General features: G+C 46.7%; 1 protein-coding gene across 1 annotated transcript in view; it reads right to left on the reverse strand.

Moving 5' to 3' along the window:
* The window catches only part of LOC138260219 (acetyl-coenzyme A synthetase 2-like, mitochondrial), a 164,244-nt gene extending 140,579 nt beyond the window's left edge, over window positions 1–23,665 (reverse strand). The window contains exon 1 of the mRNA XM_069208500.1: window positions 22,370–23,665. Coding sequence (XP_069064601.1) covers window positions 22,370–22,682 — 313 coding nt within the window. The 5' untranslated portion in view covers window positions 22,683–23,665. The remainder of the gene's footprint in view (window positions 1–22,369) is intronic.
* Window positions 23,666–25,859: the final 2,194 nt, after the last annotated feature.

Here is a 25,859-nt window from a genome sequence, read left to right on the forward strand (position 1 = left end):
GTTTTCGGAGGGGCCGGACGAGGCAGGGGTCGCTCTTCCAGCCGTGCTCTCCAGCAAGGCCCCTCAACCTATCCACCGAGAAACAACGGATGGAGGGATGGCCGTCAGGGTACCTTCTTCCCCAACCGGGGTAGAGGAAAATCTAAGAGGTCCGCCCGCGGTGGAGCTAACGCCCCCGAAGGAGTTGACGGTGAGTGTTACCCTTTTTTCCCCTCGCACTCTAGGAGGGAGGTTACGCTTCTTCGCCCACAAGTGGGCCTCCTTAACGTCAGACGCTTGGGTGCTGCAGACGGTCACGGGGTTCCACATAGAATTTTTGGGGACTCCAGTTCAGGATTTTCCTCCACGGCCCTTGGTTTTCTCAGACGCGGAAGCGACATTGATAGACGCGGAGGTTCAAGGGCTTCTTCAGAAAGAAGCTATCCACCCGTCGACGATCCATCCCAGGGGTTTCGTGAGCAATCTGTTCCTTGTAGAAAAGAAGGACAAAGGGTTTCGTCCCGTTATCAATCTCAAGTCCTTCAACGAGTGGGTGGTGTACCGCCACTTCAAAATGGAGGGCATTCACATGCTCAGGGATCTCTTACTGCTGGGGGATTGGATGGTGCGACTGGACCTCAAGGATGCCTACCTTACGGTCCCCATCTTTCCTCCTCATCGCCGGTTCCTGCAGTTCATCTGGAGAGGACAGTCGTTCGAGTTTTCTTCCCTGCCGTTCGGCCTGTCGTCAGCCCCGTGGTGCTTCACGAAGCTACTCAAGCCAGTAGTGGAGTACCTGCGGGCTCGGGGGATTCGCTTGATTATTTATCTCGACGACATCCTCCTGATGGATCAGTCGCGCTTGCGGCTCTTATCCAATGTGAACATAGCTATTCAACTTCTGCAGGATCTGGGGTTCGTGATCAACTCACAGAAGTCGGAACTGCTTCCTTCGCAGTCGATGACCTTTCTGGGGTTTCTCATCGACTCCCAGGCAGCCTCCCTCAGTCTCCCGGGCCCGAAGATCAAGAAGATCAAAAAGGAGCTGTCCACGGTCCTGAGACGAGACAGGATCTCCTTAAGGCAGTTGGCCAGGGTGGTGGGGCTCCTCTCCTCCTCGATCCAGGCCATCTTCCCGGGCCCTCTCCATTACAGGGCCCTGCAACGCCTCAAGGCCCATCATCTACAGAGGGGTCTTTCGTACTCTGAGCTCATAGCCCTATCCCAGGAAGCGCGGACGGAGATCCAGTGGTGGCTGGACCACATGGAAGCGTGGAACGGCAGGGCAATATTCAGGACCGCCCCCGACCTGATCATAGAGTCGGACGCCAGTCGATTCGGCTGGGGAGCCCGTTGTGGGGACATCTCCTTTGGGGGCCGCTGGACCCAGCAGGAGCTCGATCTCCACATCAACTGCCTGGAACTCCTCACGGGTTCGTTTGCGATCAGATCCCTGACGCGGGACAAAGTTTCTTGCTGCATCCTTCTAAGGATGGACAACATCTCGGCGGTACAGTATATCAACCGCCTGGGGGGGACCCGCTCGAAGGCCTTAGCGGAGTTAGCGAAAGATTTTTGGCATTTTTGCCTGCAACGTCAAATCTCGGTCACAGCGGAGTATCTTCCGGGGTCCCAGAACGCCCTGGAACTCCAGATATCTGGAGGATCCCAGCGATTGGCAGCTGGACAGAGAGGTGTTCCTAGCTCTGTTGGATCAATGGGGTCCTTGTACGGTGGACCTCTTTGCGTCCAGGTGGAACACTCCGCTTCCTCGCTACTTCAGCTGGCGCCCAGACCCCGGCGTGAGCGCAGTCGATGCTTTCCTTCAGGACTGGGGCCGGGATCAGAACTACGCGTTTCCCCCCTTCCTTCTGATCCCGAGGGTAGCGGCTCAGGTTCGTCGACAGGGGGCGACAGTCATTCTGATCACACCGCTCTGGCGGTCTCAAGTGTGGTTCCCAGCGCTCCTGGAGCTCTCTTGCGACCTTCCTGTTCTGCTTCCGGTTCGTCCGAACATTGTCGAATTCAGAGGGGCAGTTCCACCCACTAGCTCTTCAGGGCCATCTCTCTCTAGTGGCCTGGAGGATTTCAGGGAACACTGGGCAGACCACAGACTTTCAAGGGAGGCTGAGGATTTCATCAGACAGGCATGGGCCCCTAGTACTTGCAAGAGGTACAGATCAGCCTGGAACGGCTGGGCTCGTTGGTGTCTGGCAAGGCACTTCGATCCCTTGGGGGCCCAGATTACCGATATCTTGAACTTTCTGGCTGGCCTAGCGGCTTCGGGTCAATCTTATTGCTCAGTTAATTTTTTTTGTTCTGCAATTTCAGCGGGACATCCCCCGATTGATGATCGTCCCGTAGGGGAACATCCGTGGGTGTGCAAGCTATTGAAGGGCATTCGCATAGCTAAGCCACCGGAACCCAGGTATGCCTCCCTGTGGGATGTTGATCAGGTTCTACGTTTCTTGATAGCATGGCCGGATAATCAGTATCTGTCACATAAACAGTTATCGGCCAAAATGGCAGTCTTGCTATGCCTCATCTCATGCAAACGGGTCTCCGATGTCAGGGCTCTGGATGTATCTGCTAGAGTTTTTTTGCCGGAGGGAGTCACTTTCACGATCTCACGGCGTACAAAGTCTAGTACCAGGTCAGTAACCTATCCTGCTTTTGATCATACTCCCAAGCTATGCGTGGTTAGATGCTTAAGGAGATACGAAGAGGTGACGGCGGAACTTCGGCCGCCGGGAGAGAGGCAATTGCTCATTTCCATCAAGAAACCTTTCAGAGCGGTCTCCTCCCCTTCTATCGCCCGGTGGGTCAGGTGGATCCTGTCGGAATCGGGCATTAATGTCCAGTTGTTCGGAGCTCACTCCACCCGAGGCGCCATGGCTTCTAAAGCAATCCAAGTAGGTGGTAGATTGGAAGACATTATGAATGCGGCTGACTGGTCCTCCGAATCGACTTTTAAGAAGTTTTATTTTAAACCTATCCACGAGGCCGCGACATTGGTGGTGAGTAAGCTTTGAACATGCATAATCCTCACCTCCGGTCCTGACATAGAATGAGAAATTTCCTAGCTAACGTGAAGGAAAGTTTCAATTCTATTAAGGACACGGAGACTAGGATTATCCCACCCGCTACGGGGGCCATGGCGCCCACCCGGAAGGAATTCATTCGTTGAGAGGTGGAAAATATTCAATCTTCTTTTATGTAAAGTTATCTTGCGATATACCATGTGTTTTACCTAAGTTTGGTACTATTGACTTTGTTTGTTATGTTGGTCAGAGGATTAGGATTGCGTTTGTATGCTGATTGAATTTGCGGATTCAATTGCTTACCTGTTATTCACATTTTTTCTTAGGAGTGAATCCTGCGACTACCTAGTGACGATCCAAGTCAGTTCGCAGTGAAGACGAGGAAGAACGTCACCGGGCGAGGATATTTATACATTTAGTCGGATGGCAGTGTGATTGGACAGTGGTTGCCATGGGAGTGGGTCTCATGGGCTTTGTCGTTTTTTCTTGTTGAACTTTTAACCTGCTGTCAATAAAAGTGAAGAAAGATCATGCATAATCCTCGCCTCCATGAAACTTTCCTTCACGTTAGCTAGGAAATTTCTCATTCACCAAAAATGCCAGGGGTAGCGGAAGTGACATCACAAGCGCTATGACCTTCAATTTGATTCACACACGCATGCTTACGCATATCACACACACATCTCTCACGCAAACACACACCCTCAAGCACACACACAACATGCATTTAAAATCATTTTTATTTATCTCAACTGCCGCGGGGGCATAGTCCAGCTAATTGTATTTTTATTACACTAATAGAGAATAATTAAACATTATTGACTATTAGTGTAATAAAAAAGACGAGTGAAACCAACGAGAAAGGAGCCTCAACCGAGGTCCGTAAGGACGCACTGCTGTTGTGCTCTTGGCACTAAGATTTTGCCACCTCTGAAGCCAGGGGTCGCTAGGGGCAAGCCAGGGATGACGCCCATGGCTTTATAGCGAAAGACCAAGTGCAGATTTAGAGCACAGGAGTAATGTGACATTAGCCCCAAAAGTGCGTTGTGGCTCTCCTGCCACAGACATATTCCCTCGAACCCGCTGACGCCATTTAGGTGGGACCAGTGCTTAATTTGAAACTTGTTTCTAGTGGGAGCACCGGCACTTATTTTTGAGCGCCGGCACCCTTTTTTCTGCCTCAAGCATTTATTGCGAGCAAAAGACACACATGGGAAAAACGGAGGAGGAGATAAACGGTCACAATGGAGAAAGCAGAAAGCTGCAAGAGTGAGATGAAGCGGCAGGGAGTGCCTTTAAATGGACTGCAGAAGCCCGAGATGGCTTCAGGATTACGTTGCCTCCGTATTCCGTTGCCTCCGTATTCCGTCTTCGCACATGTAATTGCAGCAGCCGCGTGTTTAAGAGGAGGGCTTTGGGCACCCGCACGTTTTTGTTTACAAATTAAGCACTGTATGGGATCTGCTCTGAATCAACACACCCGACGAACAACTTTAGATTTAGTGGCTCAACCACTAATATGGTGAAGGGACAGGGCAGATTGGTTCGCTCTTCATTCTTTGGAACGAGGGGTTACTTAATGCCATCCCCAAGCCACTGCTGCTAAATTAGCCGGTTTCTGACACTTAAAGAGAGGATGAACTGGTACTGTTTCATCTTTCAACTATACTCTGTTACTACAGCCTTAGCGCGTGATGGCAAGACTGTTACATCCACCCAGCTTACTTTCACATGTCTGAAATTCCATGTGTTAGTATTAGTCAAACTCCAAGGTTTGCATTGGTTTGAACTTGGAAGGATGAAAGGCTGAGTCGATCTGCCAGCATTCAAACCAGTGACTTACAGTTTGCACACTGAATACTGCAAGAGTCACATTAGGGAAATTAGCTAACATGGCGGTTTTATATAATTAAACAGTACTTATGAGCAATACTGTACTATAAAATACATGCATATATTATTTTATTATACATTACAAATGAACAGAAAACCAAAATATCCAGGTCCTCTGCCAGTGTTGGGCAGGCGGCCCCTGGAGATACTCCAACGGAGGCAGTGTAATGGTGCGTTGGGCACTACAAGTCGGGCATCAGGCTCGGGCAATCAGTAGTGCGCTGCATCCTGGACAATAATAACTTGAGTTCATACAGAGAATCAGTCAATGCATTTGCCATTTGTAAGCACTGAAAATACCATTATCGTCACCAAATGCATGGCACTCAATTTACCAACCTTCAAGAAGATGGGAGGCTCAATCGGACTCGTGGGGGTTCCACCTCGTGACCTGCCAGTCCCCGATTTGTACATGCGGTTTACGTTCAACCCACTGAGCTATCCTTCTGGCTTAGTAAGTGACACAATATTAAGTGCCTGAAAAACTGTGAATAATACACGATAGCTGGCAGTGCTGTTGACTGAACTGTTTGGCTGCCTGCCGGCAATGTACTCATAGTTGAGGATTGTGAAGCTTCCGGCGAGTATTGTAATGCATAGATAGGAGATTTCAGGAACATTTTTCCCTGGCTACGTGTGGTAAGGGAGAGGTGGTCGGTCATCTTGGGTATCTGTGTTCCTAGCAATGCTTTAAATGGTAAAAAAAAAAAAGTGCAGGTGCTCATCAAACTGAGCTAGGCTCTGACACTGCTGCCATCTGTTAAGTATTCATTTTGGCCATGTTAGCAGTCTCAAATTTCCCATATGTGCAGATTCTCTCTGCACATGCGGCACGAGAGATGTATAGTAATTAATAGCCGGTCTGCTGCTATGACTTTCTGAATTATGTATGTAGTGCATTGCATTCAAAGGGATAGGTTAAGTTGCGCTATTACGTCTATGCCTTAAGACATTCAATACAAACTTACCAGGCTTAGAACAGTGCACAGCGGTCAGCTGTGTGATATTAGCCCTGCGCTGACCTCGGCCAAATGCTGTTTGATACTGGGCACACACTGTCTGACCCTGGGCCAGCAGTGTACAATGCTGTGCCAGTGTTGTACGACGTTAAGCCAATGTTGTGTGATCTTGCACAAGTGCTCAGTAATAGTTGGTCAGCAACATGCAATACTTACCTGCACTGTGTTCTCTTGATTCAGCGTTGTGTGACGTTGACTTACTGATGTATGATTTTGACTATGATTTTTGGATAAGCTCTGTGTGATTTTGATCCTGAATTAAATGATTTTGTGCCAGAAACTAGATGATTTTGACCCAATAGAGAGTGGCATTTTTCAACATTCTGCGATATTGATCCTTGCTGTGCTGTCTAAGGCCAGTAATGTGTGGACTTGGCTGAACACTGTGTTTCTAAGCCATCCTTGTCTGGTCTTGAACCATTGGTGGGATTTAGGCCAGCACCACTTTGTGCCATTGGGATAGGGTCTTTGCTCAGCTCTGTCTGATCTCGGCTAAGCCATTGTAGAACTTTACCCAGTGCTTTGCTCCTCAGAGGACAAAGGCTATGGAAAGAACAGGGCGAGCTCACAAAGAGCAGCACTTATTACCTAAACTCGTGCATAAAACCTCAAGGTGTAGTGAGAGACTTTTAGCTCAAAATTATGTGTTAGTTTTCTCAAGCTCACACCTTCAATCTGATGAAGCTTACAGGAAATACAATTATTTAAATGTATGCCTCAAAAACGAACTCTTAGCACTCCCAGTCCATTGCCATGTTTACAGTGGGGGCTTATAATGTGAAGTGTCATGGTTTTGCCACCTATTTTTATTAACTAGGATACTGAGGGGGCAGCCTCTGCACAGTAGCTTGAACAGGTGCTCTGTTTACCTGTTTCGTTTTAACTGAGTGACACCAATCAATATCTGTTCAGGTTTAGAAACAACCAACCTCTTCAGCACCATTTTTTCAAATGATCCTCACTTTAAGAGCTCATCCCCTTTTTCTCTTGCGCACACTGGGCATATTCATGCAGTCTGTTACAGCAACATGCAATGGTGACACCAATCAATGCCAAAGGATCCTCAGAATGAATTTGACAGATTAAGAACGGTGCACACTGGCCTTCACTGTGGGCAATGCTAGGCCTGCCTAGTCTTGTGGGCCAGCATGATGTGATCCCAGCGCCACGTTGGTAGGAAAATATGTGAATTTGAGCCATTGCTGTTTATTGGACTATCAGGTGTCGTACTGGGTCAGTGCTTTCTGATACTAGGCCCACTTTGTGTGGCACTGCCATAACACTCAGTGGTCTTCTCCTACCACTGTGTATTTGGATGGAGGACAGCACTATACACTAAGACCAATGCTGCTAATGCCCCAACATTATTTACAGATAATTAACTGTACACCTCATTAAATAGTTACCAGCCTCTTTGAGGAGTAAATGTGATTGCAACAGATGGAGAGGCATGTGTTTCTTCAAGATAAAACAGAAAATATTTCACAAATAGCCGGATGTACATAATGTATATGTATTTGTTATGAAGTTACACTGCAAATGGCATAATACGGAGTTAGTTTACTAAATTAACTGAAAGTGCATCTTTAGTTCTCCCTTCGCTTTGCTGAATTTGAGAGCACTCATCAGCTGAGGACCAAAACACACGAAGAGGCCCAGGCTGGATGTAGCCGCACACTGTGAATAAGCTGTGGAGGGGTGTCTTTTAGGGGCCAGCCGTTCTTTACAACATGATATGGATGAGACATTAACCTTTACATACGCTGATAAAGAGCGTCGTGAAGACCTGCAGGAGGGAAGAGGCCCTAAACCAGAATGGAAGAAGCCTCTAAACTACCAAGCCGTTCTTGCAACAGCACTGTTAGCATCATTGGGTAAATGGTAGGACTGCGCCAGCATCTAGCAAAAGAGACTTTGGCACAGAATCATGAATAATTACTTCATTGCATAACAGAACAAAACACGTGATAAACAAAGAAAATAGGTTAACGTGTTCCAAAAAAAAAAACTGAAAGACAAACGCAACGTAATGTTACTGTTTCCTGGTTTGATGCTGTCTGCAGCTTCTTGATGCCGTACTGTTCTTGTTCGTTTGCACTGGACACAACACCTAGACATTCCTGAGTGCAGGCACACACTCACAAAGACACACGCACAGGGGCACACAGAAAGCATTCCACACATTTCCTTTACAATACCTCCTCAGAATGTCTCGATTCTCTATCTCTTCCCCCCCCCCCCCCCCCCAGCAAACATGCACACAAATGGCTCACTCGGGACTAAAGACATTTTAAACTTATTGTTTTCCGCTTTCTTCTGTGCGGGCTGCCTAAATTCCAGCGTGTGCACAGCTGCAGGCCGACAGTGTCATTGTAGTCAACAGTGCAGCTCCTGAATGGACCCTGCTGTGTTTGACCAAGAAATTCCCAACACCAGGAAATCCTGGGTAATAATGCAAATAATCTGATACTGAACAGTAAGAAGTACCGTTGGGTATGAGTGGTGGCACATTTAAAGCCCCAGTTCTTATGCATAATAAGATGGCATGTCATTGTTGGGACAGTGTGTGTGAGATAGTAAAGTCCCTGTGGACAAGTGGTAGGCGTGTAGTGTGTAACGTTTGCGGTGCTTGCAACACACTGGTGTACTACAGTATGACACGCAGTGATTGTATAGTGTTGGGGGTGAGTTGGGGGGACCGGTGATGTGATGTGTTTGTAAAAGAGAATATGTGGCAACAAGGGTGAGGATGGTGGGTGTGTGCTGGTTGTGCTGTTGAGGGTGCTTCACCATTGAGGTCAGCATCTCGGTGCCCTCTGTTGAGCTAGTGGTCGAGTCTGCCTCCGCTAGACTGAGGCTACTGGTACCAGCAGTCTGTCCGTCTGCATGCTACCTCCAGCCAGACCAATTATGAGTGACGTGAGTGAGGAGTGCCTCATTGAGTGTGCTGGAGTCCCATCCTCAAGCCTATGAAACTTCACCAGGGTCAGAGTGGTGTGATCGAGCTCTGAGGCCATGCCTTCCCCCCCTTCAGCTTGAAAAACCTTAGCCCTTGGCCTCATGTCCTTTGTGCCTTCTCTGGGCTCCCACTGGATGGTTTTCCAGGGGACGGGTGTTGGCTCTTGCCCATACTCCTGCACCCCATCCCACAGTGCCATCTCCCAAGCCCTCAGCAGAGTGGCCCTTTGAGGAGTTGCTATATATCTCGTTTTTTGGGGGCTAGATGGACCCCTTTGTGCCCTGGTGGAGGTGAAGGTTGATGAGGGGGTCGGATGACAAGGGAGTAGTTAAAATATTTAAATGCTCTCACTTCAAGCAATACATCAGATGTCATCGAATGAGCGGAGTAAGCCCTAATCACCCTAGAAGATGTCCCATTCTCTCTCCTTCTGACCACCTATCTCTACACCCTTTAAATATTTAATCTATCCATCCTTCCACTGACACTTCAAACAGTTCATCCATCCTTTTAACCCTGGATCCATTCGTTTTTATCCATCTACCATTCCACCTTTTATCTATCCAACCATACACACTTTCACCCATCCATCCAGGTCTCCATCTATCCATCAACCCTTTCAATCAGCCTCTCACCATTCCATTCATTCTTTCTGTTATGTATGTGTGCCCATAGCAGCAGTACAGCGAGACCTGCACGTGTGTCTTTACATGGGGTGCTGTTACGTATGCGCTTGGCAACAGTACAGAAAGGCCCCTACCCGATTCTTTACATGGTGAGCTGTTATGTATGTGTGCCAGTAGCAGCAGTACATGGACAGGTACACATGTTGTTGAGTGCAGCGCTAAGAATGCACAAGTGCCTGTGAGCGCTACAGTGCACAAGGACTGTGGGTCCAGGCTGCTAATCCCAGGGCTTGCTGGAAAAGCATGTGGATTGTCCCCAGACAGATTTGCAGATTGAGTAAGCTCGGTGGGACTCACACTGAAGGAAGGAAGTGCAGGTTTATTAGCATGCTTCAAAAGTGGCTTTTTTATTTTGTAAGAGTTCACTGGCCAAAATGGGTGGGACACATCTCAGGAAGGAAATGGGGCTTATAAGGGAATGATAAAGAGTAGGGGTGGGGCCCTCTGGTAACCTTTAGATGCAGATATCACTCAGGCTGATATCGAGGTGTGAACCTCTAGTCACTTCCATGGCCTGTTTTGGAGTTACCAAGATTGGAGACTATCTTGCTGTGATAGACTGCTCTCTGGAGGAAGAACTAAACAAAGGAGTCGTCACTTCAAAGGTGGTCAGCCACCAAACATGAACTTCAAGAGAATAGACACTAAATCACATTTGTTTCTGGAAATGTATTATACAAAAAGGGGCTTGAAGGGGTGGCTCCTATTTAATTGCGGAGAAGAGTCACGCCCCCCCCCCTGGCTCAGAGTCAGTCAGTGAAAAATAAAATGATAATAAAACTATTTTATTTTTGACTGACTGAGCCAATGGAATCTAGCGCAGGCTGGGTTGGGCCATGGCAGGGAGGAGGAGTGGTGAGCACTGTAAATGTGCATGTCATTTTGGCCGGTCGTCTTAGGATGGAAAACCAGCATGCGCACTTATCTCACTTCAACCCTTCTGTGTAACACAGCCAGGCGGAGAAAAGGCACAGACTCCTTCCTGTGCCTGAGCGAGCGTCAGACAATCCGGCACTGCTCTCATGCTGGGTATAGCATGAGCGCAGCATCTGGATTGGGTGGGAAGTCTGTGCTTGTGGCCCATGCTGGGAAGAGAGGAGCACAGAGGCACCAGCAGCGGCAGATAAGTCTTTAAAAATTTTGTTTTAAAAATCATTATTTCCTTAACAACTTCGCACTCCCGTCACCCCCTTAGATTGGCAGCAACCGCCACTGGGAGCTTGAGGCCCCTAAATTGTCAAACCAAAGACGTACATCAGCATGGATACGCTCAGCCCGAGTTCTGCCTGTTGTGACCAGGACTGAGGACTAAGAGCCTGCCAGTCCCCAATGCAGGGTGAGTGAACATGACCCAAGAGAATCAGGAACCAGTGCCTGGAGCTTGAAGCACCAGCTTCTGCATGGCCCAAGACCAGTGGGCACTGTGAAGAGAAGAACGCCTGGAGGGAGCAAGGGCCTGTTAGGATCCTGCTGAGTAGATCCCAGGAGAGGAGTGTGAGGTTTTGGTCCATTGGAACTGCTGCACTAGTCTGGCATCTGTCCATGTGCACTGTTGATACCCCCATATGCTAGATGTGGGTCTTTCTCTGAAAAAACAAAAGGGTCATCGCCCTTGGTGCCCCACTGCAACAAGAGAAGGGCCGTCACCCTATGCAGCATTGTGCCCTGAGGAGGGCAGTCTCCTTATTGGAACTGGTCTCGGCCTGAGAAAACTAGTGCATTGCTGTGACAAGAGAAGGACTGTCGCCCGGTGCAGTGCTGTGATCTGAAGGGGTCGTCACCCTGTGTGCCACTATTAGTACCCCACGGTATGCCACAAAGGAGGGGCGGCGTGAAAGTGAAAGTGCTGCTGCCCTGAGACAGCTTGCAGCCATGAAGGTTGAGCAGGCCATGACCCACAGAAAAAAAGCAACAATTCAACGCCAGGAGAACCAGGAACAACTGTCAGATTCAAGAAGTCTTTCTGTGGGAGCGGAGGAGGGCTGGGACGCCTGTTGCCTGACCGCACATAATCCAGATTTCTGCTCAACACAAGACCACAGAAGCATGCTTGAACACTCAGCACCGCCATTTCAGCAACAACAGGTAAGACTGAATACCAGGCTGCAGGGCCTTAGGGAGAATTTGCTCTGAATTAATTCTACGACATGGGGACATTTTGACTTCACCAAGCTATTGTGGAACTTCTAAGACTTAAGCTCACTAGCGGCCTAGCTTCAAAGTCACCTCATGTAACTGGGGAATAACAGTGGACCTTGGATGGGGAGGCGGGACTTAAAAAGCTGACCCGTGGAACACTAGTGGTCTTGCCTTGAGAAGAAAGTACGTATTATTTGTGGTGTGCTGTATCATAATTTGTATTTGTATACAAATACTACCTTTTATATAAAAGTAAATATTTGACTGGACAATCATTTTTTGAGTTTCCTGGATGTATTTTGAGTTGTGAGTCTGTGTTCACCCTACACCTACTTACTCCCTGAGAAGCCTTTGATCACGCTACCACTGAGAATCAAGTGCTGAAGGGGTAATTGGCCGAGTTGCTCAAATCCCATTGTAGGTTGGACCACAGGACATCAGTAGTCAAAGGCCTCAACCCCAACAATTTGGCACAGTGGCTCCTTCTTGCACCATGAGCCTCTGAAAGGAACTCTGACACCCATCGTCAACAGAATCCAAAAGCAACATATATACCACACTCTTCTAAAACCACCACATACAAGTGTGTGCAATCCAAGCACATAATTATCAATGGTGCATTACAGAGATTCCAGCCAGAGGACCACGACTGCATGTTGATTGCCTACACTACAGCTGCTTGCTTAGACTACCGTAACCCTGGCCTACATGGCAATGGTGTCTTTCTAGACAACAGGCCTCCTAGTTCAGGGATGGGGTGTGATGTCTTCCCAGAGGGGAAACCTGAAGGGTGGATTAGGGTTTATCACGCTGTGCTCTAACACACCTTCGACAGGAACCACATATATTATGCATAGTGACAGTATGGTGGGACTGTTCTTGTGTTTCACTCTTCTTGTCAACATTTCCTTCTAGTGTGTTATCATCTTAGTGCATTTCATGCCATTTTGTCTAAGATGCAGTTAAGTCAATAAAACCTTTTTGAACAATTCTCTGTCTTCGTTTGTCTTTGCAAATGTGAGACTAACGTAACTGAGAGAAAAGGATGAGAACTGATCGACCACAATTCCCCTAAGGAGTCATTTCTGTCATGCGCCTGGTTGTCACAATCATCCCTGCTCTTGGGCAGAGATGAGGTGTTGCTAGTTAGCTGGAAAACCTAGATTAGGCCGCCAGTTGTCAAATGGTGTAGGATCGGACTCAGTTCCCCACAATTCAGGCGATTCTGCTATCCGAATCCAGTAGCCTCATTAAGATTAGGTGTCAGCATTATGTGCAGTGGCACCAGGGGCCAGGGCTGTGAGGGGAAATCTGCACCCTAATTATGGACGTTTTACATCACAGCAATGTAAAAGGGTCCCATTTAACATGCTTGCATTAGGGCCCATGGCACCCTTGCCACCCCAGTGGCATGACTGTGTGAGTGAGTGCAACTGAGAATCAGTGAGCTACCTGTCTGTATCTGAATTAGAATGACTGACAGTCAATGAGTGAAAGAGTCAGTAAGAGTATGTGTGCTTGTTAAAGTGTTGGGGGGCGTGAGTTGCTTGTGTGTAACAGCGTGAGATGGAGTGAAGAGTTCAGTGAGAATGAATAACAGAGAAAGAGGAAGTGAGTGAGGGAGTGAAAGTAAGTGTAGTGCGAGTTAGAATGAATGACTGAAGATGACAGAAAGAGAAAGTGTGAAAGTGTAGGTTTGTGTGTGATAAAGAGTGTGTGTGTGAGAAAGAGAGAGAGAGAGAGAGAGAGAGAGAGAGAGATGCTTGTGAACCTGCTGTTGGCCATACACTGGACTACTGATGATAATTCTTGACATATGGGATGGTATCTGTCACAAAACACAGGCCCTGGCATATTGGAGGCATGTTTTGAAATATGGAGAATCCATGATATATGGACAGCATTAATGGCTACATTCAGGTACTGATATATTGTATACAATTGTTGGTGTGCGGGGGTGATTATCACAAGAAGCGGTCAATTGCACCCTGAAGGTAATCTTTAACTTAGATAGGGAGGGGTGTCACCAAAGCATATTTTGAAATAAACTGAGTCAGCTCTCTGAAAGCTTTAGGCCTAATTGGCACACTATGAAAGTGCTCTAATCTAATATCAGCCCCCTTTCATAGCCAATGGCTTTTAGCAAAGTAATGTGAAAATTGGGCTTTAAAATTGATTATCTGGTGCTCTTCATTTCCAAACTTTTCTTGGGGAAGAACCTCATTTAACCCTCAATGACAGGCTTACTCACTTTGCTTGGTTACTGGAATTCAGAGCAGATATTACACCCACCACTACCAAAGATCACCAACCACAACTAGTCTAGTTATTAGACGATCTGAGATGCGAGAGTAGATGCTGGAGCAGCTGTATCTGATAATTTGTTATTTCTGTATACAAGAAGCTGAATGGGAAAATTATGCCCTAATAGCAGTGCTACAGAGCATGAACAGTAGAGGTCCAGGACTGTGCCTTCAACAGGTAGAGCTTTGTCAATTGAGACGAGCACCAGGAGGCAGAGAAAGAACTCTCAGGGGGCTAGCAGGAAACCAAATGCCAGCTACCCCACTAGTGCTAAGTGAAGCAAGTGCTCCTTGCAAGAAGCTGGTGAATTACACTGTGGACCATGCTGAGAGGATGAAACAAGTAGGAAGATGACAGAGGCCTAGACTATAATGCAGGAGGATTACCTGGCTATCTGTCTAGATGTGGCACGAGTCACTGAACACAGATATTCAACCCTAAAAAATTACACCTAGGAAAGAGGGCAGAAGGAGGCAGGGTGTGCGTGAGTCTTATGTTTCTCTGGTAGGGGCAAAACAGCAGCAGTTTAGAGCAGGAGGGATTAAAGTCTTGAGGAGAGAGGACACTAGAAACTAGAGCCAAAAACATGATTATTGTGTGGCTGTGTGGAACAGTGTGCACAAGCTGCCTGGGGTCGCACATCTGAAGATCGGTTCTCGGAAGAAGCATGGGAGTCAGAGAAGATAGCTGGAATGGTGTAAGAAGGTTGAAGGCCAAATCAGCAGTAAACTGAAGGTGCTTCATATAGTCATGATTTGGAGGCGAGGGTGGCAAAATCAGAAGCTGCTAATAAAAAAAACATATGGCTAGGACAAGGCGTTAAAGGCAACTGAGCTGGGAGGTGACTGGTTCTTGGAGGTAAATCGATTCTGCAGAGTTCAATTCCAATGTGAAGATAAGAAAGACCAACCTGTAATCGGCTGGGTTTTCAGCTCGGTCTCTCTCTTTTTGTACAGCAGAGTGCAGTTGAGTCTCCATGCTGCAAATTTCAAGGGTGACCTAGGATTGTGCTTGAGTGGCATTAGGACTGCAAGTGTGAGGGGAAAGACGGCACTCCATTATGTTTACTGAGTGTCTTTGAAGGGCCATCCAATGTAGAAAAAAAGTCAGTTCTTTTTAGCTAGACCTGCATCTCTTTCAACTACCAATGGGCATGCTAGAATGTAGCCTCATCTGATGATTTCTGCTTCTTGTTGAGATCTTGTGGCGTTAGGGACAGAATGTTGAACATGGAATGGTTGGGGTTGGCCGGGGAACAGATATGTTGTGTGCGGAGACGGTTGGAGAGGCGACGGCGGACGCGGTCGCATTTGGTTGTCGGCACCGCTTCCGTGTTTAACCTTGTTCCTTGAATAAACACTTTATTGGAACCTACCTTTGGCAAAGTTATTTTAACAGTGGCGACGAGTGGGATCTTCATAGCGGTGCCGGCATTTCTTCAAGCTGTGATTTCCAAGGGACGCAGGGCGCTTCGCAGGAGTGTGTCGACGCCTGTGACCTCGTAAGGGGTGTGACATACCCTTTGATTCTTTCACAACGTCCGATCTTGTGTGCGTGTCCCCTGATTTCCGGCCTCTGTGGGTGTGTTGCTTTCTTCCACATTGTGTACTATTCAGACAGGCTCGGTCTAGCACAGCATGGTTACTATAGCAATGCGTTTACACGTTGAATGCTTTTTTTTTCTTGCCAAGTCAGCAGAAGGCTATTTTTAACGCGCATCCGTTACTATGGTTGCCATAGTAATGCAGTGACTCATATTGAGTCCTACGTGCCTTTCAAGAAGCTCAAGAGAAGGTGTTCTATGTTGCTATAGTAACGAGTGACACACCATTGTTGCAGTTTTGGATCATTCGTCTGGCCATTTTGAGTGAAGATTAATTAGAAAGAAGGTGGAAGTACTAGTACAACTTTATAGAATAAAACATTATTGAATTTTTTTCTCCTCTCTTTCATCTTCTTCCTTCACTCATTGCTTAGTCACAACTGAAATGTCGAGTATTCAACCTCCACCATTCTTCTTATCGGAACCTGGCGAACCACCCATTCAATGGGAATTGTGGGTCGATATGTTTGAAGCATACGTGGAGGTTTTGGAAGATCAAGAAAGGTCCCCAGAAAGATATTTAGCATTATTAAAGCACAGACTTGGTGCAATTGGTTTACGTGAATTTAAAAACCTACCACAGATGGATAATACTGGGGAAGTGGATGTATACCAGCTTGCTAAGAAACAGAAGCAAGAACGTTATGGTAGGAGAATTAATGTGATGTTGGAACGGTATAAGGTCTGTTCGAGGATGCAACAGGATGATGAATCTATTGATCAATTTGTGGCGCCACTTAGAAGATTAGCCGTCACTTGCAAATTTGAGCAAACATCTTATGACCAGGTTCTAAGAGACCAATTACTAATGAAGACCAAAGCTTGCAAAATATAGGAGAAGTTATGGTCATGTAGCGGTGACCTAACGTTTAGGGGCGCAAATGAAGTAGCAAGAACTATTGAAGTATCGGAGAAGTGTGTTCAAACTGTCAGAAGGAATTTTAGTGATTCTGAACTGGGAGCTGTTGCTGTCAGTTCCATGAACAAGGATTCTAAGGGATGTGGAAAGAAATTGGACCGGAAAAAAAAATGGTGCAAAGCAATATTATACGTGTGGTGCTGGGGATCACCTAGCAAATTTTAAGAAATGTCCGGCTCTAAGTAAAATATGTAATGCATGCAAAAAAGTTGGCCATTTCAGAAAAGTATGCAAAAATAATACAAGGGGTATTAGTTATGTGTCTGAGCATGATGAAATGGATGATAATAAGATTCAAGATATTTTGAGTGTCCTTGAGGACAATAGTGATGTTGAGTGTAATCCTTCCAAATTACCTACGTGCAGACTATTTTTTGATGCAGTGGAAGTAATAGCAATGGTTGATTCATGTGCTTGGTTCACTATTATGTGTATGGATATGTTTAAGAAATTATGGCCTGGTAGAATTGTTTCCAACCGATGTGAATCCAGGTAGTTATACAGGGCATAGAATTCCCATATTGGGTTATGTAAATGTACACATTCAGTTTCAAGGGAGGAAATGTGAAGGTAAATTGTATGTGGCTGAGAAAGGACGGTTAATTCTTGGTGGCCACATATAAAAAAATTGGGTATAAAAATTGACTCTACGAAAATGACTCCAGTGTATACTGTAGTTGGGCACGATTTAGAACAGGAGTTGAATTAGTTAAGAGTTTTCCTGTGGTGTTTTCAGAATCCTTGGGTAAGCTTAATGGCTTTAAACACCGAATCATATTGCGAGAAAATGCAACTCCTGTAAGGCATAAGGTGCGAAATGTGCCCCTGAATTATAGGTCTAAGCTTATGGAAATGTTGAAGGATTTGTGTGGAAGGAATATCATAGAACCCATCGAGAATTCAGATTGGATTTCACCTGTGGTGATTTCTTTGAAAGCGAATGGAGATCTTAGGTTGTGTGTCGATTTGAGGACTTTGAATGAAGCTATTTGGGTTGACACATTTCCGCTGCCAAATTTTCAAGAATTGGTATCACCTGTAAGCCAAGCCTCGGTATTTCTACCATAGATTTATCCAGAGCCCATCAACAGATTGAATTAGATGATTGTTCTAAACATTACACTGCATTCATAACAACGGAAGGTTCATTCCAATATAGAAGAATGCCTTTTGGTCTTGCTAGTGCCTCTGCTGTTTTCCAGAGGGAGATTAATAGAATTTTCAGTGTGGTGCCGAATGCAAGGGTATTCTAAGATGACATTTTGATTTATGGCAAGGATAGATCTGAACATAATAAGGTGTTGAAGGATGTTTTGGTCATACTTCAGGAAAATGGGTTGACTGTAAGGAAGGAAAAATGCAAATTTGGCCAAAAGCAAGTAGAGTACTTAGGTCACATTATTTCTCGAGAAGGGATTCGTCCAAAAATAGGTCATGTAAAGGCTATTATGGATGCTCCTGAGCCAAGTTTATGTTTCAAATGTATTAAGCATGAAATGTTACAAGCCCCATGTTTGAAAACTTTTGTAACTAATATGGATTGAGAAATTGCTGTTGATGCTAGTAGTTATGGTATTGGAGCCATTCTTTCCCAAAAGAAGGGACATGAGAAGTGGATCGTAGCCTACGCGTCTCGAACGCTCTCGCAATCTGAAAAGAACTATTCAGTGATTGAGAAGGAGATGTTGGCTGAAACTTGGGCTGTGCAAAGATTCCGGTTGTACATTTGGGGAAATAAATTCAAATGGTGTATGGACCATAAACTGTTGGTGAATATTCTACGTCCTGCTGGAGGGAAGAATTTGTCACCAAGACTTGCTTCTAAGTTACAAATGTATTTTTTTGAGGTGGAGTACATACCTGGGCTGATGGGTTGTCACTGATGGGTTGTCACGGTTGCCGATTGAGGGTGAGAATGTTGAAGTGGAGTGTGATGTTGCTTTTACCTATGAGGATGTGCTGTCTGGTTTGGAACCTCATGATGGAGCGGAACAAGGAGTTTTGACAGAACAGGAATGGGATCGAGAAATGATAAAAGATAATGAAATGCAGATGGTGAAAGGTTACATATTGAATGGCTGGCCTGCCGAACGTATGTTGAGAGGTGAAAGCGCTACCTTATGGAAGTTGAAGGATGAGCTCGGCGTTTGTGGTGAAGTGATTTTGAGAGGTGATAGAATTGTTCCTCCGAAGGGATTACGAGAAGTTATTGTAAGAAAGAGTCATGTTGATCACAGTGGTATGTCAAGGAATAAATGGAAAGTGAAGGAATTTTTCTGGTGGCACGGAATTGATGTTATGATCGACAGATTTGTAAGAAATTGTTTGGTTTGTGCGCTAAGTGATAAAAGTGCGAAAGCGTGCACTGCACCTTTGATTCCCTTGGAGTAAGTTAGGAATTGACTTTGTGGGGCCATTTTCCACTTTGCCAGCTAAAGAAGCTTATGCTATAGTTTTGGTGGATTATTTTTCAAAATGGCCTGAATTGGAATTTGTGAACAAGGTCTCAACGGAAACTGTAATTGAATTTTTGGAGAGTGTATTTTCCAGGGAAGGGGTACCAGAAGTACTAGTATCGGACAATGGAGTACAATTCACTTCTACGAGGATGTCACGGTTCTTGCCACAGTATGAAATAAAACATGCCAGAGTTGCTTTATACAATCCTTCTTCGATTGGCCAAGTTGAAAGATTTAATTTGGTAATTAAAGAAATGATACAGTTGACTTTAAAATCTGTCATTCCATGGAAACGATCTGTACGAGACATGCTTATATCGTACAGATTGACTACTCATTCTGTGACTGGCAAAATACCTTTTGAATTGTTGAGAGGAAGGAAACCGTCTACCAGTTTGGTTCCGTGGTGGTTAATGGAAAGGAATCAAGTGAAATTTGGTGTAGAATGCGATAAGGGGATGAGAGACTTTGTGCGAACTTATCAGTTGCACACCAAATTGTACCATGATGTGAAATCTAGTGTGTGTGAGTTGTCGGTGGGACAAAGTGTTTGAGATAAGTTACCAGGGAATGTTGATAAGGGAAGGCCAAGTTGGTCGGAGCCAAGGAAAATTGTTAACGTCTTGAGGAATGCGGTCAAGTTGGATGATGGCAGAATCTGGAATGTGAGACGCTTGTCTATATGTAGGTATGATGATGGATGTTCAGGAGGGTGTAATGGGTACCTAATGGAGGATGTACCGGGTGAGGTGGATAGTAATGTTCAAGAGGGTAATGGTGGCTGTGAGAATGGTTTGCTACGATGTAGTAGAAGGGAAAGAAAGACACCTGCCTATCTGGATGACTATGCAACTAACTAGTTTATCATATAAATACTGTTATTTTGTACTGTATGTAATGAAATTGTTGGGGATTTTGTATCATATGTTCATCCATGACCAATTGTATTTTAAAACCTTATAACCGATTGTATTCTAATCTTTGTTTTTAAATTTGTTGGGGGAAAGATGTGTGGCGTTTAGGACGGAATGTTGAACATGGAATTGTTGGGGCTGGCCGGGGAACAGAATGTTGTGTGCAGAGACGGTTAAAGAGGTGACGGCAGACGCGGTCGCATTTGAGTGTCGGCACCGCTTCCGTGTTGAACCTTGTTCCTTGAATAAACACTTCATTGGAACCTACCTTCGGTGAAGTTATTTTAACAGATCTGTTGTGACATATTTCACGAGATGGCACTTTTAAATGGCTACATGAACTGGAGTCGTGAAGTGGACCGAGGCTGTTGGTGGAATAAAGTTGGTTGTCAACTTTCTGTTAGTGGTGGGAGGCTTGGGGGCAGGTGTGATAGGGGTGATTATGAAAACTTAGTAGAGGGTGAGAGATTGTTGTTGGGAGAGGAGGGGAATATCTGCATCCATGACCAGAATGACAAGAAGGAGATTTCCATGCGAGTGGGCAAAACAGGAGTGTGCACTGATGAGTGAGTTGTCCATCAGGAGTTGAGTAAAGTGTAAACAGTTGATTATGTTTAATCTGTCCCTTTGACCCATCCATCATCTCCCTCAATTCCAACCTGGGATTAGGATTCTTCCACCACCTTTGTCTCTACAGTCCATCAAAGCAACAATGTCTCCCACCCACTCTCTCTGTCCTTCCCATACTTGCACTGGCTACATCCTCTGGAGTTTTCCATTATTTACCTTCCCCTCTGGTACGCCCTACACATGCACCACATAGAAAACCACCATCCTTCACACGTTTGAACACTTATCTCAAGCACCTTCAACACCACAGTATGCTCCATCACTTCCATCTCTCACTATTCTATCACCTCACTATCCCAGAATGCCCTTCCATCATCACCCAGTCTCACAGACATTCATAACGGAGCATATCCACCATTTCTACCACTTGCAAGTACTGCCTGCTTGATACGGACGAAAAGAAGTGCAGGGACTCACCATCTTAGAATGTCTGCTTCCTAATTACTCATTGCAACTGCAAGGCATGCCAATACCAAAAATCTGACAGTAGCATACCATCTCCATCCCTTACTGGCCATCACCACCTACAACCCCAGGTTTATTCAATAATCTCGGTTTATCACCCTTTCTTCCTCATCGCAGCAAACCCTGTCTCTCCACAACATCAGTCCCCACTGTTTTTACACATTCCCAGTCTTCCACTGTCTATACACCGTTTCCACCTCCCTCTGTCTCTCCCATTTCAAGCTACCCCTCTCTGGTCACCATATTACTGTACTCTGGTCCCACCACCATCTCGCACTACCGTCATTTCTCCCGCATCTCAATGTACCACTGTCAATACACCACTTTCTGCTACCTCAAACTAGCCACTATCCCAACCTTCTGGTGCCTCTCAAAGGTCTCACTATTCCCCGGATATGTGTCATCTCAGACTGCCACTGTCCAGCCATCATATTAACCTGCTGTAGTCTCTTCATCTCATTAAGCAACCACAAATTTACTGCATCTTAAGCCACAACTGTGTCTCTGCCTTCTAAACTAACTGCTGTATCCCCATGATGTGAATTCTCTTCTGTACTATAGCTAATCTCTCTGCTGCCTTTTCTTGCTATCTGCATCTCATTCTCTCATCCAGCACCTCCCACAGTTACATCCTCTGCTTCCAGTTCCCCTACCATCTCTGTCCCCACTCTCCCTCTGTGCAACAATGTCTCACCCCAATGTCTCTCTTAATGTCCTTTTAGCATGCTAGATCCTCAGACATTTAGCTCTGTGCCTCAGACATCTTAAGAAGCCTGTGAGAAGTGTTTAATATTATAAAAAGTAAAAGCGGCAGTGCCCAAAGTTTTTTTTTAAGGCCACTCCAAGCGCTGCCGAATACTGGGATTGCGGAATAGCTGGACTGCCTACACTTAATTCCTCATGTGCTTTTTTCTTCCACCACCCTAAGCCTCCTGTCTCCTGGTCTCACTCCTATAAATTCCTTTCATCCCAACTTTCTTCTGTCCTCGTGTATTTTCCTTCCTCCCCCCTTTTCTAGTTTAACTGCCTTTTTATCCTGCTTTGAAGTCAAATTCTGATTATGAATAATAAGTCCTGATCCCCAAAAATAAGTGGTTGTACCAACCAAAAGCAACCACCGGTACCAATTAAGCGCTCACTGTGTGTAAAGTGTGCATGGAGGTTCCCACATCTCAAACCTACCTACAACTCAACAGAGTGGAGTAAAAAGGCTGGGGTCCCACGTGTCTCCCCAAAACCTCCGAAGTATTCACTCTAAACAATCCTCCCTCATAATCCTTCCCTTGTCCTTCTACCAGTCAGCACCCTCCCCTCCCTCTCACAACCCTACCATTGAGCCTTCAGGGCTTCACCGCTTACCTGACACATTGAGCTGCCCCCCTGGGAACCATTTCACCTGGCCCCCGCTAAAGTCCCCCTCCTGCACGGTCTGGAAAGGGTGCAGCCACATCAGCCGGCTCCTGGCTAGGGCTCCCCAAAATGTCCCGGCCTTCTCCACCGACATCCTGTACAGACTTAGAGGGTCCACCACTTCCGGGAAGGAGGCAGCCTCGGGCATGTATGCAGTGATGGAGCCCCCGCTCCAGGCTCGGGTGGCCCCAACATATAAGGCCCCCCTGGAGCCCCGAGGAAGGGTTCTGAGGCAGCGAACCCCCAGTTTTATCAGAGTCATGACTCAGGGACCCCGAAGGAAGGGACCTCCGCAAAACAGGTGCTCACGGTCCCGTGCAGTTTCTTCCGAGTCACTTTGTGGGTAACAGAAGTTGTCTCACTTTGTAGATGTCAGCTCAGGAGCTGTCTCGTAGGGGCAGTGTGGCTTCTCTCCCTCTATGTGAAGCGAGAAGTCTCCCAGCGTGTGCTCTCACACTCGGAGTGTCAAGCGTTCTCTCACACTGCGTGTCAGAAGCTCGCTCACACTCAGAGAATCGGGAGCTCTCACACTGTGTGAGGGTCTCCCTCGCACGGTCAGGCCTACACTAGAGGTTTTGTGTCAGCCCTCCCCCCCCTCCTCTCTCTCTCTCTCGATGCAAGTAAGTCTCTGGGGCCTTGGCAGCAGCGTCTTGTCTCTTTGGGATGCAGCGTGCGTCTCTTTTAACCGTGAACGGAATTTTTGGTGAAGTTAAGCAGCCACTGGGAGCTGGCGTCTCTCTATAGCTGGCAGTTCATTCAATCTTGGGGCTAGGTAGCACCTCAGTGAATGTCGCTGCGCAGCTTCAAGCTATTCCTGGGTAGTTAGACTCTCACTGTCGGTGCATGTCTCTTTGCAGGTGTAGGCGGTCAGTCACTGGGTGTCTCCGGACCATGCAGCTGCGAGTTGTCCGTCTCTAGCAGGGTGTGTCTCCGTACAGCTGTCCGTCTCTGGCAGTGGTAGTCTCCGTATAGCTGTAAGTGATCCGTCTATAGCGCTATGAATCTCGCTGTAGCTGCACGTTCATTTTTCGGCGGAGTCGTGCTGTCTCTGGCAGCGTGTGTCCGCTCTCTCTCTGCACATGACTGCTGTCTCGGCTGGCAGTCCATGTGCCTCTATCATTGCAACCGCCCCCTCCCCGCCCTGAGGCTGTAACCCAGACCCTGGGTGGCGCTGAGCAGTGCTTTGGCGGCCGCTCAGCCTCCCGTCAGATTCCAGTTTGTTTCTCAGAGTTAAACAGAGTGAAATGCAATCTCCAGAGGAAGAGGCAGGCGCAGGAACTTGTGGAGCGACCGGGGGTTCCCATTTGGAGAGGAGAGGGGTGTGGCGCTGCGGAGCGGTCCTGTAAAGATCAACCTATCTGGGCACACGCTGGTTTTATAGTTCCAGATCCATTAGGTTAGTGTGAAACATAAAGGCTGAATGTGTAACCCCGACGGAGCGCACCCCGCACTGCCAACGCTGCCTCCGTCAGAACACACCACCCCGTTAAACCATCACAATAGAGGAGCTTAGCCCTCGAGGACCTTCTCGCGCTCTGCTTCCAGAGCACGTGCACATAACTACCAATAACTCAACCCAACAGGTGTGTGGAGAGAGAGGACGCTGGAGAAACTGGTATAGTGTGTATGTGTGTGTGTGTACTTTAACTGTGAAACGTTTTTTTCTTTGCCAGCGTGGCCTGCCAACCTCTTTCAATGGAGCAGATGGCGCAACCCTCCCCCTCCGAGGAAGGGGGGGGGAGGGTAGCTCCAGGGGGCCCGTAGCTCCAGGGGGCCCCCTCAGCACCCTACCCTGACAGCTCCTGAGTGAGTCCAGAGTGGGGGGCCTCTCCATGTACTCTGCAGGCCCCCCACAAGTTTCGTTACGCCACTACAATGGAGGGCTGGGATAGCTGCAGTTGAGTTAATGCGTGTGCCATGTTACCACAGAAATATGAGCTACCACCATATCACGGCCAGAGTCTCCGCACCTCTCCGTGGCCTGGCTCTAGGATTCTTAATCTGGGAGGGCTATGAAAACGCCCGGGTGGGCCAGGAAGGTGCTTGCGGGAAGTGCGCAGAAATCAACAATGGCATTTGGGAGATCTGCTACTGAGACAGTGGAAAGAGCTGTCCAATTTGTACATAGCTAAGAAGTAGAAAATACATTTCTTGGATCAAATGCACACGACTGTTGACCGTGCCAATTTTACTGTTTACGACTCTTAATTATCATCTTATCAGAGCTTGCATGCCTTGTCTTTGGCGGCAGTGGGAGTGTCAGAAGATACTCTTCTGTTCAGTTGTGGATCGGTAGCAGATAGGCAGGATAACATCACCCACCTTCCATCCTTGCTGGGCTGACGTCTGTGTACATATAGCAACAGTGTCACTGGTCAATAGTTGAAAGATTTAAAGAAACCTTTACATGGATACAGAAGTTCTCCTTTGGGGTTTATGGGGATAGACATCACAAATTGTCTTTTCTTTGTCTCAAAAAATGTTTCAATAAAATTCACAAAAAAGCATATATGACAAGAACCTCGTGTGGTTAATTACGAAAGCTCCAGAGCATCTCTCCATACTATATTGCCTGGAGGGATGCTGCCATCGACAGTTACATCAAAATGAAATTTCCTAAGGAATTACTAATTTCCAACTCCAGGTCAGTCAAAAAACATGGTCCCTACTGCACCAGACAGAGAGGACAAACATGGGGTGGGACAGGAGACAGACAGAAGGTGCAATCAAACTGCCTCGATAAGCTAACTACTGTAAAAGCACTTTGCCCCGTTATCCACCTGACATTCCAAAACAGAGAGATGACGCACAACTGTGAACTCAGAGCCACAATGTCCTCCACCACATCCTTTAGCACAGTGGTGGAGCTAAGGGGCTACTGGGAAGGGAACCATGGCCCGCTGGCTTGCTTTGTTATTCCGAGACACCACTTGCTTGGTGAATGGTAGCATCAGGATAATAATTACATTTTACATTTGAAATGCAAGCAATTAATATGCGAAAGTAGTCACACAAGAAACAACATGGGGCATGGGTGACTAATTTGGTATATTAATTGTTTGTATTTCAAAAGCTGAATGCATCACAGTTTATCATGGCAGATTGGCTTAAAGGGAGCTCTGGTCAGGGATAATATGTGGAGCACCAAAAGAGTAGCAACAGACTGTGTCATACCGGACTAAGCCTCTGGCAAAGGGACAGTTTGAAACTGTGCCGTGCTGGACTGCACCACGCTGGATTCGGCCTTCGGTGAAAGGGCAGTCTGAGATCATACTGCGTTGGACTGGGCCTCTTGCTAATTCCCCTTCCAGCCGTAAGGAAGCTTTGGTTGTAGTGCAGGAGATTGTCAGAAGTGTAGGAAGCTTCTGCGGGGAAGTAGCTATCAATAGTGTAGAAGGTGCAGTGTCACCATGTTGTGGTTACCTAGGAATGTTGGGCA

The sequence above is a fragment of the Pleurodeles waltl genome, chromosome 9 (genome assembly GCF_031143425.1).
Source record: "Pleurodeles waltl isolate 20211129_DDA chromosome 9, aPleWal1.hap1.20221129, whole genome shotgun sequence".
NCBI classification, from domain to species: domain Eukaryota; kingdom Metazoa; phylum Chordata; class Amphibia; order Caudata; family Salamandridae; genus Pleurodeles; species Pleurodeles waltl.